A 19,546-nucleotide genomic window follows, 5' to 3' on the forward strand; every position below is an offset into this window, starting at 1 on the left:
GTGGTGAACTTTGAGGGTATGTCTGAACTCTTACTTAATCTTCTCCAAATGCTTGATAGGAAAAAACCCAGGACTTAATTTTAAGGCTGTGAGAGTCCAGTTTCTCCTCCCTAAAGAGGCACACGAGGCCAGGGCGTCAAGAGAGACTGTCACTGCAAAAATATTGGCCTATAATTCAGTCTTCATTAACTTGATAGGTTAGTGGTGCAGATCATCAGGTACATACCTGTCTAGGCTTTTGAAAAAGAATTTGGTAAACATATTTAACCTCCTCTGCAACTCACTGATATTAAGTATTTAAATTACATATTACATATGCTTTGGTTTTATTTGTAGCCTGTGGCAAATATCTATAGTTATCAAAACTAGAGTCTCATATTTTTTCACATAACTAGAAATTGCCTGCAACAAGTAGTTAATGAAAATACTCAAAATTTGAAAAAAAAGATACCCTAAATCACAAAAGCTGTATAATTACTTCAATAAACACTGATACACTTTCATTTTTATTCTTAAAGCGTGTACTATGCTAAAATTGAAGATTTCTCTTACATACTCTACGTTACTCATTTAGAGTTTCACTGTTTGCCTTTTAAAATAAAAACTTCTTTATGCAATTCCTAAACATCTTTTCTTTCAAGAAAATAGTAGCTTTAAATACTAGAGCTTTCAAATAAAGTTTATTTTACACAGGTAAATATTATGCAGGACTTCAAAGCTACTTGTATCTATTAAATTTGCAAAGACTAAAGATTGCCTATTTGCTCATGCTGCTTTCATTACAATATAACTGTCAGGCTGGAGAATTTTTACAGATACAATATTGTGCTCAAAAGGAAGTGAAAGTTAAAGTGGGAAACTCAGAAATAAAATTAAAAGTTCTGCAAAAATATCTGAGGGTGACTGTGGCATCAATTTTAACAGCCCCAGTGCTCTTCAAAATGGAACAGAAGTCTGAAAATGTCTATTAAAGTAGCTTATTTTATTGTCAACATTTAGAAGCAATTTCTGATTTCTTGCAGTGACTTTGACCTGGAAAGCAGAAATGAAAAATGATGCCGTGATGCTCTTTAAAAATCCCTCAGAAAATAAAATTTCCTATTCTATGTCGGGTTCCTACTTCATTCCCACGGAAATCTTTTTTTTTTTAACAGAAAAGAAAATAAACTAAGAAGGGGACGAGTGGAGCCAATTTTTTTTGGTGGATTTTCTTTGAAAATTAAGCATTTTATTTCTGAAAAAAGTGTAAAAATCTTACATTAGAATAGCACAATAATAATTGCCAGTAAAATTTACAATACCCCTTGTAAAGAATAGGCAGCAAGTACAAAATAAAAATCCCGCGTGTCTATTATGATACAAAAACACAGGTTAAAATAAGAAACGATCATTTTGACTTTTTTGTTGTTCCTTGTGTAAACACGTTAATCATTTTTTCCCCCATAACTGTATGAAAAAAGTACACCAGACAAGTGTCCTCGAATATGAAAACTATTGCTTCGCTGGCGCTCTTCAGGACCTTTAGTATCTGTGTATTACTCTTTTGAACATTATTGGTATTTTTTAAACGCCTGGACCTGAGAATCTCTAGACCTCCAAAAGGCTTAGATTTAGGAAGTGATCAATAAAAAAGTTCCCACAAATGGAGGAAGGCCCTTGCGCTTACACAAGGGAGGGCCCGCGGCGGGCCCCCTGTTCCTCCAGGGCCGGGCGGGCCGGGCGGGCCGGGCGGGCCGGGGGGCTGCAGCCTCGGGGCGGCTTTGCATAAATAGAGGGGCCGCGCCGCAGCGCAGGGCGCACCCGGGGCGGTCCCGGGGCGGGGGCCGCGCGGAGCCGGGCGGGGCGGGTTCCTACCTGCGCGCTGCCGAGCGCCCTGACCGGGCGGCCTTAACAGTTAGAGACGCGGGCGGTCAAGCTGTCGCCGCCGGGCAGGGCCGCGGCCGGGTGCAGGGTCCCCAGGGCGGCGGACGAGGACACGGAGGAGGCTGCGGCGGCCGCGAGCGAGCGGGTGAGCGCGGCGGCAGGGCCCCCCGCAGCCTGGGCGCCGCCGGGGGCGGGCGCGGGGGCGGGCGCGGGCGCGGGCGCGGGTCCGGGCGCGGGTGCGGGCGCGGGTCCCGGCGCGGGCGAGGCCTGCACGGCTTGCGCGGCGGCCGGGCCCAGGCTGCGGCCGATGATGCTCTCGATGGAGAAGGGCGAGCGCGCCAGCGCCTTGGCGGCCGGGGCCCGCAGCGGGGCGGGCGGGGCGGGCAGGGCGGCGCCCAGCGGGTGCGGCCGGTACCCGAAGGCGGGCGCGCGGGGCGGCGGCGGCGAGTGCGGGTGGAAGGCGGCGAAGAGCGCGGCGGGCGGCGCGTAGGGCGGCAGCTGCAGGCCGAAGCCGCAGCCGTAGGGCCCGTAGCCGCAGGGGGGCGGCGGCGGCGGCGCGGGCGGGAAGAGCGCGGCCCCGGGCCCGGCCCCGGCCCCGGCCCCGGCCCCGGCCCCGGCCCCCGGCCCCGCGCCCGCCGCGCCCGCGCCCGCCGCCCCGCGCAGCAGCAGCGCCTCGTGGGGCGGGAGCAGCGGCTGCCGCTTGAAGCGCTTCCTCCGCCGCAGGAAGCTGCCGTTGTCGAACATGTCGGCCGACTCGGGGTCCAGCGTCCAGTAGTTGCCCTTGCCCGGGTTGCCCGGCTCGCGCGGCACCTTGACGAAGCAGTCGTTGAGCGACAGGTTGTGGCGGATGCTGTTCTGCCAGGCGGGGAACTTCTCCCGGTAGTAGGGGAAGCGGCCGCTGATGAACTCGCAGATCTCGCTCAGCGTCAGCCGCTTCTTGGGGCTCTGCAGGATGGCCATGGTGATGAGCGCGATGTACGAGTAGGGCGGCTTCACCAGCGGGCTCCGCGCCGCCGCGCCCCCCGCGCCCGCCGCGCCCCCCGCGCCCCCGGCGCCCGCCGCGCCCGCCGCGCCCGCAGTCGTCGCGGGGCCCGGGGGCGCGGGGGGCGCGGGGGGCGCGGGGGGCGCGGGGCGCGCGGCCAGGGGCGCGTCGTCGTCGTCGTCGTCCTCGTCCTCCAGCTCGTCCTCCCCGCCGTAGGAGCGCCGCCGCCGCCGCCCGGGCCCCGGGGGGGCCTCGGCGCCGCTGCCCTCGCCGTCCTCGTCGTCGTCGCCGCCGTCCCCGCCCTCCCCCACCACGTCGATGTCGGTGTCCTCCGCGGGGCCGGGCATCTCCGCGCTCAGGGTCATCGCTGCGGCGCGGCGGGGGCGGCGGGGGGCGCGGGCGCGGCGGGCGCGGGGGGCGCGGGGGCGGGGCGCCGCATCGGGACGCGCGGCTCGGGGCTCCCGCCGCTCCCCGGCCCCGGCCCCGGGGGCGCCACGCTCGGGCCTCGGCGCCGCGCCCCGCGAGTCCTCGCCGGCGGCCGCGGGAGCCGCTCGGGGCCGCCCCGCCTGGGCCCGGGCGCCGAGCGGGGCCGACCTTCCCCGGCGGGCGGCGGCGGCGGCGGCGGCGGCGGGCGGGAGCCGAGGCGGCGGCCGAGTCCGGGAGAGGGCGGACCTCTCCGCGGCTTATAGCGGGCGGCCTGTCACATGGTGCGCGCGTCAGCGCCGCGGAGGGCCGGGCAGGGGCGCGGGAAGCCAGGCGCGGACGGAGCGCACCGAGGACCGGCCCCGCGCGGGTCGCGGCGGGGGACCCGGGGCTGCGCGCCGCTCGGCGTCCCGGCCGGGCCCGCGCTGGCCCTCCCCTCCCCCCTCCCCTGCCCCCCTCCCCTCCCCTCTCCCCCCCTCCCTTCCCCGGGCAGCCGCACCGCTCGGCTTCCTGGCGTCCCCGAGCTGGCCCTCCCCTACCCCACCCTCCCCGGGGCTGCGCACCGCTGGGCTTCCCGGCCCGGCCCGGAGCTAGCCCTTCCCCCCCCTCCCCTCTCGGGGCGGCCGCACCGCTCAGCATCCCGGCATCCGGCCTGGTCCCTGAACTGACCCTCCCCTCCCCTCCCCTCCCCTCCCCTCCCCTCCCCGCTCCGGGGCGGCCGCGCCACTCAGCGTCCAGCCGGATCCCTTAGCTGACCCGACCCTCCCCTCCCCTCTCCTCCCCTTCCAGGGGCATCCCGCCCCTTCCCGAGCTGGCCTTCCTCTCCCCTCCCCTCCCGGGGGCGCCGCACCACTCAGCGTCCAGCCGGGTCCCTGAGCTACTACCCTCCCCTCCCCTCTCCTCCCCTCCCTTCCCCGGGCAGCCGCACCGCTCGGCTTCCTGGCGTCCCCGAGCTGGCCCTCCCCTCCCCCACCCTCCCCGGGGCTTCGCACCGCTGGGCTTCCCGGCCGGCCCCAGAGCTGGCCCTTCCCTCCCCTCCCCTCTCGGGGCGGCCGCACTGCTCAGCATCCCGGCATCCGGCCTGGTCCCTGAACTGACCCTCCCCTCCCCTCCCCTCTCCTCCCCTCCCCGGGGCAGCCACACCACTTGGCATCCCGGCCCCATCTGAGCTGGCCCTCCCCTCCCCTCCCCTCCTCGGGGCGGCCGCATCTCTCAGCATCCCGGCTGGTCCCTGAGCTGACCCTCCCTCTACCCTCCCCGGGCAGCCGGTGCACCGCTCAGCATTCTGACCGGGTCCGAGCTGACCCGCCCCTTCCCTCCCCTCCCTGGGGCGGCCCGCACCCTTCAGCATCCCACCCCGTCCCCCCAGCTGACCCTCCCCTCCCCGGGACTCCGCTGCCAGCCGACCCCCCCCCCCCCGGCCCGCCCCCGAGCAGCGGTCCCCATGGAGGGGGCCCCGAGCTCCGCGGGCCGGCCGGGCTCCCTCCGCCTGGGCCCGCAGCTCCCCGGCAAATCTGTTGAGAAGCGCCCCCACACACCCCGTTTAAGCACAATAATGATTGTTTACTGACCTTTTAACCTGTCTCCTTCGGTTCTTCTCCAAAGACGTTTGTTTTCCGCCATCTGTTAATAAAAATGTGGTTAGGGCTGGCGTTTTGGTCACTTATCTGCAACTGAATGCCCTAGAAACTTGACAGCTAAACTAAACCACTCTAATGAGAGGATCTGACAAATTTCTTGGGAATAAAGCAAGTAATCGTTGAATGCAGAAAAGACGTAGAAAATGTCAGTGAAAACCCAAATACACACACACAGAAACAACTAGGAACAACTCAAAAAGTTCTTTCATGACGAGGTAAGGGACTCTGTGGTTCTTAGTAAGAGGGAGATTCTAATCAACAGCCCACAGTAACCTTATGTGTATAAGGTGTACACACACCTCGACTCAGGCTTGATAATAGGGTAATAAACACTTTCAAACCAGCTTTTAAAAGTGTTTTTGGAAAATCTAAGTATCTCCAATAGCTACTGGTGGGAAGCAACGAAATAATGCTGTAAAATAAGATTCAAGTTTTGTTCAACCCAATTTTCCTTTTCAGGTGACAGCGTAGCAGAAACAACTCAAACAGGATGTCATTTTAAGCATTCCTATCTTTGTCATCAACCCACAGTAATTGCTGCGGCTGTGCAAAGGTCCTGATAGCCCGTGGAATTGACACTCACGTGGCCACTCCTTTTGGATTTTTACATTTCCTAAAGCATTCCTGTTTCAAAGTGGAGACCCACCTCAAATTTTTAGCTTTCTGACTAAAATGAACACTTGAAAAAACTAAGTATCAAAAGTCAGTGACTTTCTGTAGCAACGACCGGCAGCTGCATTTGTGTACATGTTACTTTTCCCACCCAGTTCTTTGCGTTTTCCAATGTCTTATTAATCCCCTTATCAATCACAGTCTCAAAAATAAACTGCCCCAACCTGAGAATTCTTTTAAAATCGAGTTTTGGGGGCCGAGGACAGCTACCCACCAGTTGCGCTGACAAATGACCCCTAACATCCAACACAGGTCTTTGAAAGCTGTGACGGTGCCTCCAAGTCCTAAATAAGTGGTTTCTCAGTGACTCTCCTTTGAAAAATGGCACAACCATGGCATCATGGCAAGGGGCTCCGCATTCACCTGAGCCAACACTGTCAGCACTACTACTCCGTCGTTGGTCATTACGTTGCTCTGCTCTTGTAGCCCAAGTCCTTACAAGGACCTCACGCTGGCACTTCCAAGTCCAAGTTTTAGAAGCGCTCCTCGGAGAGCTAAATCAACAGCGCGGAGCCAGGCGGAGCACTAGGAGCGGCACAGGAAGGAAGACGGCTGCAGGCCAGCAGCTCCTTCAGGTGCTCCTGCCCTCTCACTGCCCTGACCATGTCCGCAGAGGAGAGAGGAGGGAGCAGGGCGAGGAGGGGGGAGGATTGAGGAGGGTGAGGAAGGGGGAGTAAGGAGGGTGAAGAGGGAGGAGGAAGGAGGGTGAGGAAGGAGGAGAGTGAGGAGGGAGCAGGGCGAGGAGGGAGCAGGGCGAGGAGGAAGGAGGGGCAGGAGGGAGGGGGCGAGGAGGGAGTAGGGCAAGGAGGGAGGAGGGAAGAGGGTGAGGAGGGAGGAGGGGGAGGAGGGAGAAGGGAGGAGGGGAGGGAAGTGGGCGAGGAGGAGGAGGGAGGAGAGGGAGGAGGGAGCAGGGCGAGGAGGGAGGAGGGAAGAGGGAGGAGGGAGCAGGGCGAGGAGGGAGGAGGCCGGAGGCCGGCTGCCCCTTGCCGAGGCTCCCACCGGAGGGGCTCGGGGTGTGCTCCCCGCGAGCCTTGGATGGCGGGTCACCTGGCGGCGGGCGGGCGCGGGCACCTGCGAGGACGCGGTGGATCTGGGCCGAGCAGAGCCTCCGCCGCGGCGTGGACCCCCGGGCCGCCCCCCAGGCTGGGGCGATGGCGCTGCGCTGGGCGGTGCGCGACCGGCTCGCGTGGACGGACCGTGCGGGGCGCCCCGGGCCGGGGCGGGGGAGGGAGGCTGCCCCCTGGCGGCGGCGCGGCGGCCTGCGGGGCGAGCCAGGCAGGGGCGTCCCCGGGGCCGGCGGCCAGCTCGGCTTCCCTCCTGGCGCGGCGGCCCGGGACGCAGGCGGAGGGCGCGGGGGCGGACGCCCAGGGGCCCGGGAGGGGCCGGCGGGCAGCCCTGGAGCTGAGCCTCACACCGGGGCTCCGCACGCTCCCTTGCGCCTGGCGGGGGCTGCGGGGGGCCGCGCGCCCTGGACGTGCCGTGGGTGGGCGCTCCCCGCACCCCGCACTCCGCTCCTCACAACCCGCACCCCGCTCCCCGCACCCCGCTTCCCGCACGCCGCACCCCGCACCCAGCAACCCACACCCCGCACCCGCACCCTGAACCTGGCTCCCTGTTCCCCGCACCCCGCACCCAGCACCCTGCTCCCCGCACCCCGCTCCCCGCCCCCCACTCCCCACACCCCAATCCCCGCAACCCGCACCCCGCTCCCTGCACCCCGCACCCCGCACTCCGCTCCTCCACCACGCACCCGCTTCCCGCACCCCGAAACCCGCACCCCCACCCCGCTCCCCGCACCCCAAACCGGTCGCCTGGGGGCCTGGCCTGGCCGCAGCCCGCCCTCGCCCTGCGTTTTGTCTGCTTGCTGGTCGGCGCGAGCTAACGCACAAATCGCACACAACTGACTTTATTTTCACTTTTTACTTTCTTTCCTGCGAATAGACGCAGAGCCTTACACCGAGGCAAGTGACGCACAGTAGGAACGTGCACACTCGGGCGTCACCGTGGCACCGCAGGGGAGCAAGAACTGAAGAGCACAGTTCAGAGACATGGAGAATATTCACGTTGGTGCAATCACATTATCCATTTCCAGAAAGTTCCCATCATCCCAGACTGAAACTGGACCCACTAAACAGTAACCCCAGGGTCCTGCCCCTCGCCGCCAGCCTGGGCAAGCACTAGTCCACCTCGTCCCTATGAATCTGACCCCTCTGGCCGCCTCACAAAAGTAGAGCAGCACCACCTTTGTCCTCTTGACAGTGGGTCTCTAACTGGGGTCTTCAAGGTCATCCCTTGTAGCACGTATCAGAACTTCATTCCTTTTTAAGGCTGAATAACACTCTTTCCTATATAGATGCCACATTTTGTGCGTCCATTTGTCCACCAAGGGACGTTGAGGTGGTTCTCTCCTTTTCTGTTCCTTGGTGAACCTCAATGCATCCAGCTCTCTGTGAGACTCCGCATGCGCCCAGTAAGGGTATGCTTGTCACTGTCCTGCGCCTTTCTCACCCCAGAAATCCTCAAGGGAGCCCCATGGTCCTAAGAGAGCACACATTAGTGAAGTCACAGCAATAGTCCCACCCCCCCTGCCCCCGCTTCTGGATTTGTAACCTCAACTTGCTCACAGTCCTGAGACTTGGAGACTCACACTCTGCACATCGTCTTCGATTTTAAGCAGGAGGAGTTAAGACTCCACCAGAATATTTGTGAATATTGTGAATATTTTCCCCCAGACACCTGCACGCGCGCGCACACACACACACACACACACACACACACTTTTAAATTCCTTTTCTGCCTTCTCACCTGTCCTAAATCCCCAGAGGCCCCAGATGACCTTCACATGCTTCTCTGGCCATCCAGGCATTCTCTAGGGGTCTAATGGTTGTGCCATGAGGGTTGGTTCGTACACGCCACCAAGCTAATGTCGAGGTCACAGTAGCCAGTGCAGTGGGTACCTCCAAGTGATGGCTGAGCAATTAGGCTTGCACAGGTGCTGCTACGTGTTAAGAGGTCGTGATGGCGAGCAGAGCCTTCTGTCATCACGTCCCGGTGCCAGCTGCCTCTCCCAACACAGGACTCCACGGGCCAGGCTCTTTCCACCCCCTAAATGTGCTTCTCCAGTGCCAGTTAGGTAGTCTGAAAATAAGCTCAAGACAAGGGATTCCTGGCTGAGGGTAGTGGTACCTCTCCCAAGAGTAGGTACTATTTTAATCTGGGAATTCTTTTTTTTAATCTGGGAATTCTTTTTTTTTTAAGATTTTATTTATTTATTCATGAGAGACAGAGAGAGAGAGAGGCAGAGACACAGGCAGAGGGAGAAGCAGGCTCCCTGCCGGGTCTCTAGGATCACGCCATGGGCTGAAGGCGGCGCTAAACCGCTGGGCCACCCGGGCTGCCCATTAATCTGGGAATTCTGTTATAAAATGTCATAATCGAGTTTCAAATGATGGGTCTCCAGCAGTGTAGTCGGGAGTTGAGAAGAAGATATTTTAGTGGCCTTCTGGGTCTTACTAAGCAGTCTATGCTTGCGCAACAGCTCCTTAAACAAGCATTTCATGGCCTCTGAGCAGGATTCAGAAATCCTCAAGAATTCAGAATGTCAGAAAGGTCTAAATCTGTGTTTTATAACAGCGAAATTATTTACACTGACTCAGGAATTTTCATTACCACAGTTAACCTGGACTCGCCCTCCTGCCCCAACGCACACCAAACAGAGACTTCTTTAGTTAGCTCTGATCTCAGTGGTCTGCAGTGGTGCATGTTTAAATCTTGTACCCCCAAGTCGAAAGTTCAAGAGATGTATTTATCAGGAATTAAACTGCAAAATACACACATCTCCCTTCCAGAGAGGAGTCCCCCATTTCGGGGCGGGACCACCTTCCATATAAGACTCTCAAGAGCACATGCTTGTAGTTCTGTAATCTTCTAGCATTTACTTACACTGTTTAATAAGTTAACTTCTTGGAAATAGATTTATTATTTTTAATTCTAATATGAGAATTGAAAACAATAACATTACTATATCTAGAAAGAGTACATTTATTTCTTATTTTATTCACAGTTCACCCAGAGGAAATGTGAAGAGGAACCTCTCTGTTTGGGATGAACAAGGCCTCTCTAAAGTGATTTGAGGGGTACAGCTATCCAGACACATTGAAAATAAAAAGGATCCCGTATAAGACCATGAGAAAGCCTCATCATTAATTGCATTTTTTGTGGTTTAAAATTGGCATACAGTGACAAAAAAAAAAAAAAGGAGTATAGAGTGACTGAGCTTATCTATTACACACACAAATACACACACGTGTGCACACTTACACTCTGTTGCCTGGTGTCCAGGCTTAAACCAAGGCTGAACTGTCACCTCTCTGCTCTACCTATGCAAACACCAAAACATCTCGATCTCCACCCTCAGAGCCAGCCCTGACACCACGACCTGGCACCAATCCGGTGGGGACATCGGGAGGGTAGCTGAGGTGGAACACAAACATGGGCCCCTGTGCGGAAGGCACCTCAACATTTTTCATTAGAGGGATGTGTGAACAAATTGTCTTTGCTAGAAAGCTTTGGTTGGCTAGCCTTCTAGTGCAGAAAAAAAACTGAGGAAGGGCCTGAACCCCAAATTTACAGAAGAATAACTAAAAATAATGAATGATCACCGGTAACAAAGTTAGAAAAAGGTGAAATGCCATTTTCCTCTATCAAATTAGCAAAGAACATTATCACGATGGGTGTAACAGAAGGAACTGCATCATACACTTCCTGTGTAAAGTGATAGAAACCTTCTGGCAAACAATTTGGGAACTGGACCTTAAGTGTCCGTTCTCTTTGAATCATTTACTCTAGGATTGCATCCTAAGAAAATAACCAGAAATGTGAACAGAAATGTATGTACCAAAAAATGTTTGTTGCAGTGATATTTTAAAAGGGAAAAAGTTGGAAACATTCTAACTGTCCAAGTGTTAAATGTATTACTATATATCCTCAAAACGAAATCATTTGCAATCGTGAATAGTTAAGTCTGTGACTGGAAGTCCTAGCAATCAGGTGAGAAAAAGAAATAAAAGGCACCCAAATTGATAAGGAAGAAGAAAACTTTCACTCTTTGCAGATGACATGATAGCATATACAGAAAACCCTAGACTACCAAAAAGCTACTAGAACTAATAAATGAATCCAGTAAAGTCACAGGATACAAAATTAATATACAGAAATCCATTGCATTTGTATGCCTAATAATGAAGCAGCACAAAGAGAAAGTAAGGAAACAATCCCTTTTACCAAAAATAATAAAATACTGGGAATAAACTTAACCCAGTAAGTGAAAGACCTGAACTCCAAAACCTATAAAACATTGATCGTAGATAACACAGTGATTGAGGATGACACAAATAGAAAGATATCCCATGCTTACGGATTAGAAGAACTGATATTGTTAAAATGTCTGTACCACCCAAAGCCCCCTACAGATTTAATGCAACCTCTATCAAAATACCAACTTCGTTTTTCACAGAAACAGAACAAATAACACTAAAATTTGGAGGGAACCACAGAAGAACCCAAATAGCCAAAACAATCTTGAAAAAAAAGGACAAAACTAGAAGTATCACAATCCCAGGTTTCAAGATATACTACAAAGCTGTGGTAACCAAAACAGCATGATACTGGCACAAAAGTAGACACATAGATCAACAGGACAGAAGAGAGAACCCAGAACTCAACCCAAGACTTATATGGTTAATCAATCTAAGACAAAAGAGCCCAGAATATACAACAGAGAAGACATTCTCTTCCACACATGGTGCTGGGAAATCTGAACAGCTACGTGCAAAAGAATGAAACTAGACCACTTTCTGACACCATACACAGAGTAAATTCCAAATGTATTAGAGACCATCAAATGTGAGACCTGACACCATAAGACTCCTGGAAGGAAACATGGGCAGTACTTTCTTTGACATCAGCCATAGAAACATTTTTCTAGATGTTTCCACAGGGAAAGGAAACAAAAGCAAGATTAAACTATTGGGACTACACAAAAATAAGAAGCTTTTGCACAGTGGAGGAAACCAACAATAAAACAATAAAACAAGGACAACAATCCAATTTGAAAAATAGGCGGAGGACCTGAATAGACATTTTCCCAGAGAAGACATCCAGAAGGCCCACAGACACCTGGAAAGATGTGGAACATCACTCATCATTGGGGAAATGCAAATCAAAACCAGAATGAGCTATCACCTCACACCCTGTCAGAATGGCTAGATTCAAAAAGACAAGAAACAACAAGGATTGGTGAGAATGCGGAGGAAAAAGAACCCTTGTGCACTATTGGTGGGAGTGCAAATTGTTGCAGCTGCTGTGGAAAGCAGGATGGAGGGTCCTCATAACATTAAAAATAGAAACACTATATTATCCAGCAATTCCACTACCAGGTTCTCAAAGACAATGAAAACACTCAGTGAAAAAGGTAGGTGTGCCCCTCTGTCTATTGCAGCATTATCTACAGCAGCCACGCCATGGAGGCAATGCAACCATCTCTCCCCGGATGAGTGGATGAGGAGGGTGTGGTGTGTATGTCCAACCAGAAGAAAGAATGAGATCTTGCCATTTGCAACCAACGTGGATGGATCCAGACCACATAATGTTCAGTGAAAGAAGTCGGTCAGAGAAAGATAAATACTGTATGAATCCTCTTATGTGTAGAACTCAAGGAATAGAACAAATGAACGAAGAAGAAAAGAAAAAACAAACAAAAAATCAGATTCAAAACTATGGAGAATAAACTGGTGGTTGTCAGAGGGGTAGTGGGTGGGATAATGGAAATCGATGATAAAGGGAATAAGAGTACACTTCACTTTTTTTTTTTTAATCCAAAATGTGTTTATGGTGGCGGGGGATGGGGGGTAGGGTGGGGGTGGGCACTAGGCTGGCTCAGTCAGTAGAACATGTGATTTTAGGATTGTGAGTTTGAGCTCCACCTTCAGTGTCGACTTGAAAATAGAATCTTAAAAAAAACTATGTGCTCATTGGGATGGTTTCCCGCTCCTCTAGATTCTGGGTGTGTGCAGCGCTGCATCGGTGTGAAGGAGCGTCCTCTTCCTCCTGCAGGTGGCAAACAGACCATGGAGCAGTCAACACACAAGCTACCGCTGCGCATGGCTAACGACAGCCGTGATCTTGCAGCATCCTGGGCATTTCACATCCGTGAGGTTGGGATTGGGGCCGTGCACCAGGGGCTTCTCCTTGTGCTTCCTCTCCTCCTCTTCTGGGGCTGAGTGGAGGAGGTCCCTGAGAGGGGCATGTGGTTTGTGGGGAGGATGTCATTGCACGAAGGCCAAGAACATTTATCTTGATGAGCACTGAGCAATGTATAAAGTGGTCGAAACATTGTATTGTGCACCTGAAACGATTATAACACTGTATATTAATACACTTCAGTAAAAACATGAGGTCTGTGAGCAATTTTAATAACTTGAAAAAAACTTAAATGGTAAATGAAAAATCCAGATAGAAAAATTTTAATATAATTATACATGTAATATTATATTTATTTACATATATTTATTTTATATATTTAATATAATGCATGTAAATAGTATGACGGGGAGGAAATAATAAAAAAGTTCAATTGGTTATTTCTGGAAGGTGGGATTATGGTGGTTTTTATTTTGTTATTTCTTTTTTTTTATTTTGTTATTTCTGTTGTACTTTTCTGTTTTCCTAACTATTCATGATGCACAATTTCCAAATTGCTAAGTTGTGACACCTGAGAAGCACAGTTAGTGTAAAAGAAAGACTGCAAGCTGAACAGTTTATATCATCTGAAGCATAATTATTGGAACAGACACTAAGAGTTTTAAATAAGCATGATAAATATATTAAGGTGAAAGGGAACTTATTAGTAAAATCAAGCAAGAAAAATAAATAATTTTCAAAAAGATCCCAGTGGAAACATTAAGCATGGAAAATACAATAGATAAAGTAAAGAACAAACAGATGGAACACACAGCAGAATGGATACAGCTGACGAACGCACTGGGTTTGAAGATCCATTGGAGGGAGTCTCCCAAAAGCAGCTGGAAAGGGCAAAATCCTAGTTCAAGGAGTTTTATTTATTGAGCAAGAGAGAGATAGATCATAAAAATATGCAAAATGAAGGGCTCAGTCGGTTAAAAGTCCAACTCTTGATTTCAGCTCAGGTCATGATCTCGAGGTCCTGGGATGGAGCCCTGCATGGGGCTCCTCACTCAGTGGGGAGTCTGCTTCTCTCTCTCTCTCTCTCTCTCTCTCTCTCTCTTGCTGTCGTCTCTCAAATAAATAAACACATCTTTTAAAAATGAATATGTTAGTTAATTACTTCCTTCTATCACATGCTAGAAGGTAACAGACACTGCAGGAGAAAATAAAAAAGAGGGTAAGAGGGCCGGGGACAGTGGGTATAGTGTGGAAAGGGTCAGGTAGGTTACAATTTTAAACAGGGAATGAAGACTGGAAAAATGATAGAGTTGGATATTTAGGGGAAGAGAATTCCGAGAAAGAACAATTAGGGCAAAGGCCCTGAGGCAGGAACATGCTTGGTCATAGTCAAGGAGTGGCAAGCAGGCCAGCGCAGTCTAGCGGAGAGAGCAAGAGGGAGGATGGGACAAAATCCTAGAACAGGAGATGAGGCCAAAGGGCTGTGGGATGGGAGGGGGTGACCGTGCAGGTGGGACCTGTGTTTGAAGAGCTACTGCAAGGTGTTGCACAGAGAGGTGACCTGCGGGAGCTCAAATCCTTAAATCCTGTAGAGAATTCCTGGCTGCTCTATTAAGAACACCCTGTGTCAGGGCGCCCGGGGGCTCAGTCCTCTGAGTGTCTGCCTTCGGCTCAAGTCGTGACCCCAGGCTCCTGAGATCAAGCCCCGCGTGGGGCTCCCTGCTCGGCAAGGAGGCTGCCTCGGTCTCCCTCTGCCTGCCTGGCCCCTGCTTGTGCTTGCTCTTTCTCAAGTAAATAAAATCTTAAAAAAAAAGAAAAGAAAAGAAAAAGGAAAGAAAGAACACGCTGTGCCAAGCAAGGGAAGCACCAGGAAGGCAGCTTAGGAAGCCGTTACAGCCCAGCGGGCCTGACCCGGGGCACACGCCCGGGCAGCGGTGGCGGCGGCGGAAAGTGGTGGATTCTGGGCCCACCAGGAAGATGGTGCCTGGTGGTTCCCGGAGTCGGCCTCAGCCTGTATTCGGTGTCAAGGAGAGTCAAGCTGGTCTGTCTGCGGCATTTTTTATGTTGCTCCAACTTCGCTTTTTTTTTTTTTCTTTTTTGCCCTCTGTCATCACCTCAGTGTTGGCGTCCCCAAGACTGTGTCTTCGGGGCGGCCTCGGTCTGTAGGCCGTGCCACGTGAGGCCACCCCCCTCACGCCATCGGCTGTTGCCCAAGGCCTTGAAAATTCCTATGTCCCTTCCCGTTTGTCCACGCGCCACAGGGTCATGCTCCTCGCGGCCTGCTGGGCGGGTCTCCTGGACCCTGAGCTGAGAACTCGATGTTTCTCCCTGACTCTGGCAGGCCCTGTTCCTTCTGTAGTCCTCGTCACTCCTTGTGGCTCATCTTGCCATGTTGGCAGCAAGAACTGGTCAAGACGTGAGGTTCCGCGGCCTCCTTCCTCACGTCACAACGTCCAGTTTGCCACCAAGTCCCTCCGGTCCCCCATGCTGCAAGGCGTGGCTCAAACGCCACATTCTCCGTGGAATCTTAACCCATTCTCAATATTTCAAAGTGGTTTCTCCTCGGAGTTTTATAGCTTTAGGCTTTACATTAATTTAGGTCAGGGATCCATTCTGAGTAAAAGGTTGTACATGGCATGTGATTAGAGGCTATTTTTTATTTTATTTTTTATTCTTCTTTACACGTGTACATCCAACTGTCCCAGCACACCCACTGAATTTCCTAAGTATCTTCTGGTGACAAGGTAAAATGGTACAACTACTTTGAAAGACATTTTGGCAGAATCTTAAAAAGTTAAATCTAGGCCTACCCCACAACCCAGGCATTCCAGGTCTAGCTGTGTGCCCAAGAGAAATGAAAGTATACGGCTACGGAAGGACTTGGTATATGAATGTTCCTGAAACAACCAGGAGCATCTCCACAGCACTCACTAGTCCCCCAGCGTCAAGGAAAGGGACCCGTGTCCCCTTGTTAGGGCCACAGGCCGGGAAGCTACACTGCAGAGACAAGGGGAGCCAGACGTCCACCAGCCATCGCAGGACCGGTTGTCTCTCCAGTCATGGGACAGAGGCCCGAGCCAGGCCTGTCTCCCGGCGTATGGGTGGCCGTCTTCCCCCGTGTCTCTTCACATCACTGTCATCCCTCCTGGTGGGCTTCTGGGCCCAGACCTGAGGCTTTTCACAACACGAGGCATCCGGGATCAGGACCGACCCTGATGGCTTTACCTTGACGACCTCTGTGTAGACTCTGTCGAAATACGTTCCTCTCCTGAGGTGCCGAGGATTAGGACCCCAACACGTGAATTTGGAGGGAGACACGATTTAATTCTTAAGAGAGGAACACAGACGACCCCCCCACCCCCTCTCAATGGGCAGGGTGGCAAAGCCACCACATAAAAAGTGTGTGTGGGGGGGAGATATTACCACCATCTCTGGAAAATATAATCTACTTCATCGTGATATGAAATGTTTAATAGGGAGACTCTATGACAGCTTGGGTTCTTCATTTCAGCGAAGTCAGCTCACAACATAAGAAGACATGTAATTTAGGGGGGAAACTGTTTTCATGTGTGTCATATTTTTATGATGGTTGGAGAGCTCAAATACTAAGTAAGCGTTTGGTTCCAAACAAGACACCTGGAACGCCTATGGCTGATTTTCCAAGGCAATGAGAGGATCTGCTTCAAAAGCTAGTGCTTTCCCAACAGAATTTCCAGCAAATTATTATTCCTGGCCCGAGGATGTGCTTTACTTTAAACTCCTTTGCTGACTTGCTTATTTGTAGTAGACACTCACTATTGGCGCTTGTAGTTCACCCTTGACCAATCTTGTCTTCACTCCGAGGAATTCATGCCTATTAATTTTATTTTGCAGGCAAGGCAAATGTAAACGTGTATTTTTATCAAGTTTTAGGAAAAACATATCACTAAGTACCTGCTATGACAATACATCTCGTTATGCCTCATTTGTTGCCATTATTATTATTACTACTTGAGATTTGGGGTGACCTATGGCACAAAAAAATAAGTGCGGCACCTGGCATTGGTAATGCTCCTTTTTTTTTTAAGATTTTTTTTTTCATTTTGAGCAATCTCTATAGCCAATGAGGGGCTCAAAGTCACAACCCCAAGATCAAGAGCTGCATGCTCTACGGCCTAAGCCAGCCAGGCCCCCGGCGAGGGCCACACGCTCACTGGCCCAATGCACACTAGTAGCTGTGCTCCAACAACAAACCCCGGGATGAAGATTGCACAAAAGCCAGTCTCCGAAACCTAAATGTTCCTTTTAAAAGGGGGTGGAGGCCTGGTTACCTCCAAGCCCGTGGGCCAACTCCAAGGCATCTGTTCGCTACCGTCCACTCCTGCCACGCTGCCTTAGCAGCCAACCTCTCCGCCTGCCCACGTGGCCAGCACCCAGCACGGGCCCACCAGGCCTCCCAGCGGGGTCTGCCCACCACAGCTCCATGCAACCAAATTCAAGCTCCCTGAGCCCAGCCTGATGGAGCCATCACCCCTGCTCAGCTCTCCAGGCACCTCGCTACTCCCCACCCCACGACTTGCCCATTAATAATGCTCGGGGGGCGCCTGGGGGGCTCGGCCCATCAGCCTCCGGCTCTTGACCTTGGCTCGGGTCGTGGTCTCAGGGTCGTGACACGGAGCCCCCGTCCTGGTCCGGGCTCAGCGTGGAGTCTGCTTGGGCTTCTCTCCCTCTCCCTCCCCCTCCCCGTTCTCTCTCTCTCTCAAATAAATAAAATATTTTTTTTAAAAAAACCCTGAAAAACAAAAAAAAACCCCAGTACTCCACATGTTGCCTCCATCCCATCAGGCCCTGCCCAGGCTGAAACCCTCGCCCCACTGTACCTGCAAACCAATTGCAAACCCGCAATCCAGCAGCCGTGTCTGCTTCCAGGAAGCCCCCGCTGACTGCCTCAGCCCCGCCAGGACTCTGCCTGGGCTCGGGGGCAGGTGCTGTCTCCCTGTCTCCCCGCGGGCTGTGGACCTCAGGCCTGTGGGGCTACCTGCTGCGACGACAAGCCCCGAGGTGAAGCATCCAAGGGGAGGACCCCCGTTTCTCCCACACAGCCGTGTGCTGCTCGCGGACCCCGACTGCATGCCCTCACCTGGCACCCTGGGCCGCCTTCCGCCCGCTGCCCAGCCCGGCCACTTCCACAGAGCCCGCAGCTGCAGCCCAGGCCCCACGCCCCAGTCGAGCCTTCTTTTACCCAAATCCATCAGCTGGCAAGGAGCGCACACCTGGCTCCGGGGACCCCGGGGACCAACGGGGGCTGTGACGGCGCCTGCCCCGGCCCTGGGCCTCAGCCTTCCTGCCCACGCTCCGGGCCACCAGCCCCGGCCTCTGCCCCCGCGGCTCCGGCCGCCGCCTCTAGAGCTCCAGGTGCCGCGGGGCCGCTGCAGGCCCAGGACAAGCACCAGCCAAGAGTGTGGGGAGGGGACTGCCAGCGCCGAGCTGCTGCACTAGCTACACTTACCCGCAAGGGACACGGAGAAGCAGCCCCAGGACACCGAGAGGCCAGCTGCCCCGGCTGCCTCCCGCTGTGAATCAGAATCTTTGAAAATGGGACAAAAGTATCAGCATTTTTTTTCTTTTTTTTGACTTTCCAAGTGCTCCCAACGTGCCAGCCAATGTGAGACCCAGTGACTCGGACCTGTGGTTCTCAGAGCTGGCTGCCAGTCAGAGTCACACAGGCTCCTGCCAGGACCCCACCCCGAACCAGCAAAACCAGAGTTTCCAGGTGTGAAGCCTGGGTGGCTGCCTTCGTTCCCTTACCCCTTCCTTCCTGCCTTCCCTGCCCACCAGCTTTTCGGATTTTTCCAAAGTTCAACCAGTCTGGGGGATTACTAACCTGGACTTCAATGGACCCCTATTAAAACTGCCATTTTTGTTGCAGTTGATAAACCCTTTGGTTATTTTCTGGGGGCGAGGGGGTTAAAGATCCGTCTGAGAGAGAGAGTGCGTGTGTGAGTCGGGGGAGGGAGAGAACCGCAAGCAGACACGCTGAGCACACAGCCCTACTCCGGGATCCGGATCAGGATCGATGCCAAGGCCCACAAGACCACAACCCGAGCCGAAACCAAGGGTCAGACGCTTAACCTACTGAGCACTCAGGCATCCCTAAATCCCTTGTTGTGAACAAAGGAAATTGAGATAATGATTTTTATTTTTTTGAAACTAGAAAAGACTGATCCCGGGGCGGGTAGATGCAGGGGAACAAATTTATCTTCTGGCGGCGGGGGCGGGGGGGGAACCCGTTAGCAACAGGACTGTGCCTTCTCCAAAAATCACCTTGGGTGGCACTTCCCAGAGCCCACCTGCTCCTGCAGCTCCAGCATCACTTGGGAGTGTGTTAGAGATGTACGTCCTCGGGGCCTAAATTCTGAGGGTGGGCTCTTGGGTCTGGGTCTCGCCAAGCCCGGCGGGTGATTTTTTTTTTTAAGATTTTTATTTATTTATTCCTGAGAGACACACACACAGAGAGGCAGAGACCCAGGCAGAGGGGGGAGCAGGCTCCCTGCAGGGAGCCTGATAAGGGACTCATCCAATCCCGGGTCCCCCGGGGTCACGCCCTGAGCCAAAGGCAGATGCTCAACTGCTGAGAATACATCAGGTGTCCCAGCCAGTGGGTGATTTTGAGGCACGTTAAGGTTTGAGGGCCACTAACCTGGAAGTGGCACTTCCGGTGGGGAAATGAAGATCTTGAGCTTCCATTTCCGATGTGGGTCATCTTTCTTTTGTTTTCCTGACACAC

The 19,546-nt window shown here is 53.3% G+C and overlaps 1 protein-coding gene and 1 long non-coding RNA gene across 3 annotated transcripts; one reads left to right on the forward strand and one right to left on the reverse strand.

Moving 5' to 3' along the window:
- Positions 1-658: 658 nt before the first annotated feature.
- On the reverse strand, positions 659-3,210 carry FOXD1 (forkhead box D1). The gene is made up of 2 exons (XM_038529627.1): positions 1,855-3,210; positions 659-1,032 (listed from the first exon to the last, which is right to left on the reverse strand). The coding sequence occupies exon 1, from the start codon at positions 3,208-3,210 to the stop codon at positions 1,888-1,890; it is 1,323 nt and encodes a 440-aa protein (XP_038385555.1). The 3' UTR covers positions 659-1,032; positions 1,855-1,887.
- On the forward strand, positions 1,874-9,764 carry LOC111094660. Of its 2 annotated transcripts, none has more exons than XR_005355012.1 (4): positions 1,874-2,008; positions 7,522-7,643; positions 7,934-8,056; positions 9,644-9,764. It is a non-coding gene; the product is annotated as an uncharacterized LOC111094660 (long non-coding RNA). The 2 variants fall into 2 exon arrangements; XR_005355011.1 differs by lacking the exon at positions 1,874-2,008 and adding an exon at positions 5,931-6,155.
- Positions 9,765-19,546: the final 9,782 nt, after the last annotated feature.

Source organism: Canis lupus, chromosome 2, assembly GCF_011100685.1.
Source record: "Canis lupus familiaris isolate Mischka breed German Shepherd chromosome 2, alternate assembly UU_Cfam_GSD_1.0, whole genome shotgun sequence".
Classification (NCBI taxonomy): domain Eukaryota; kingdom Metazoa; phylum Chordata; class Mammalia; order Carnivora; family Canidae; genus Canis; species Canis lupus.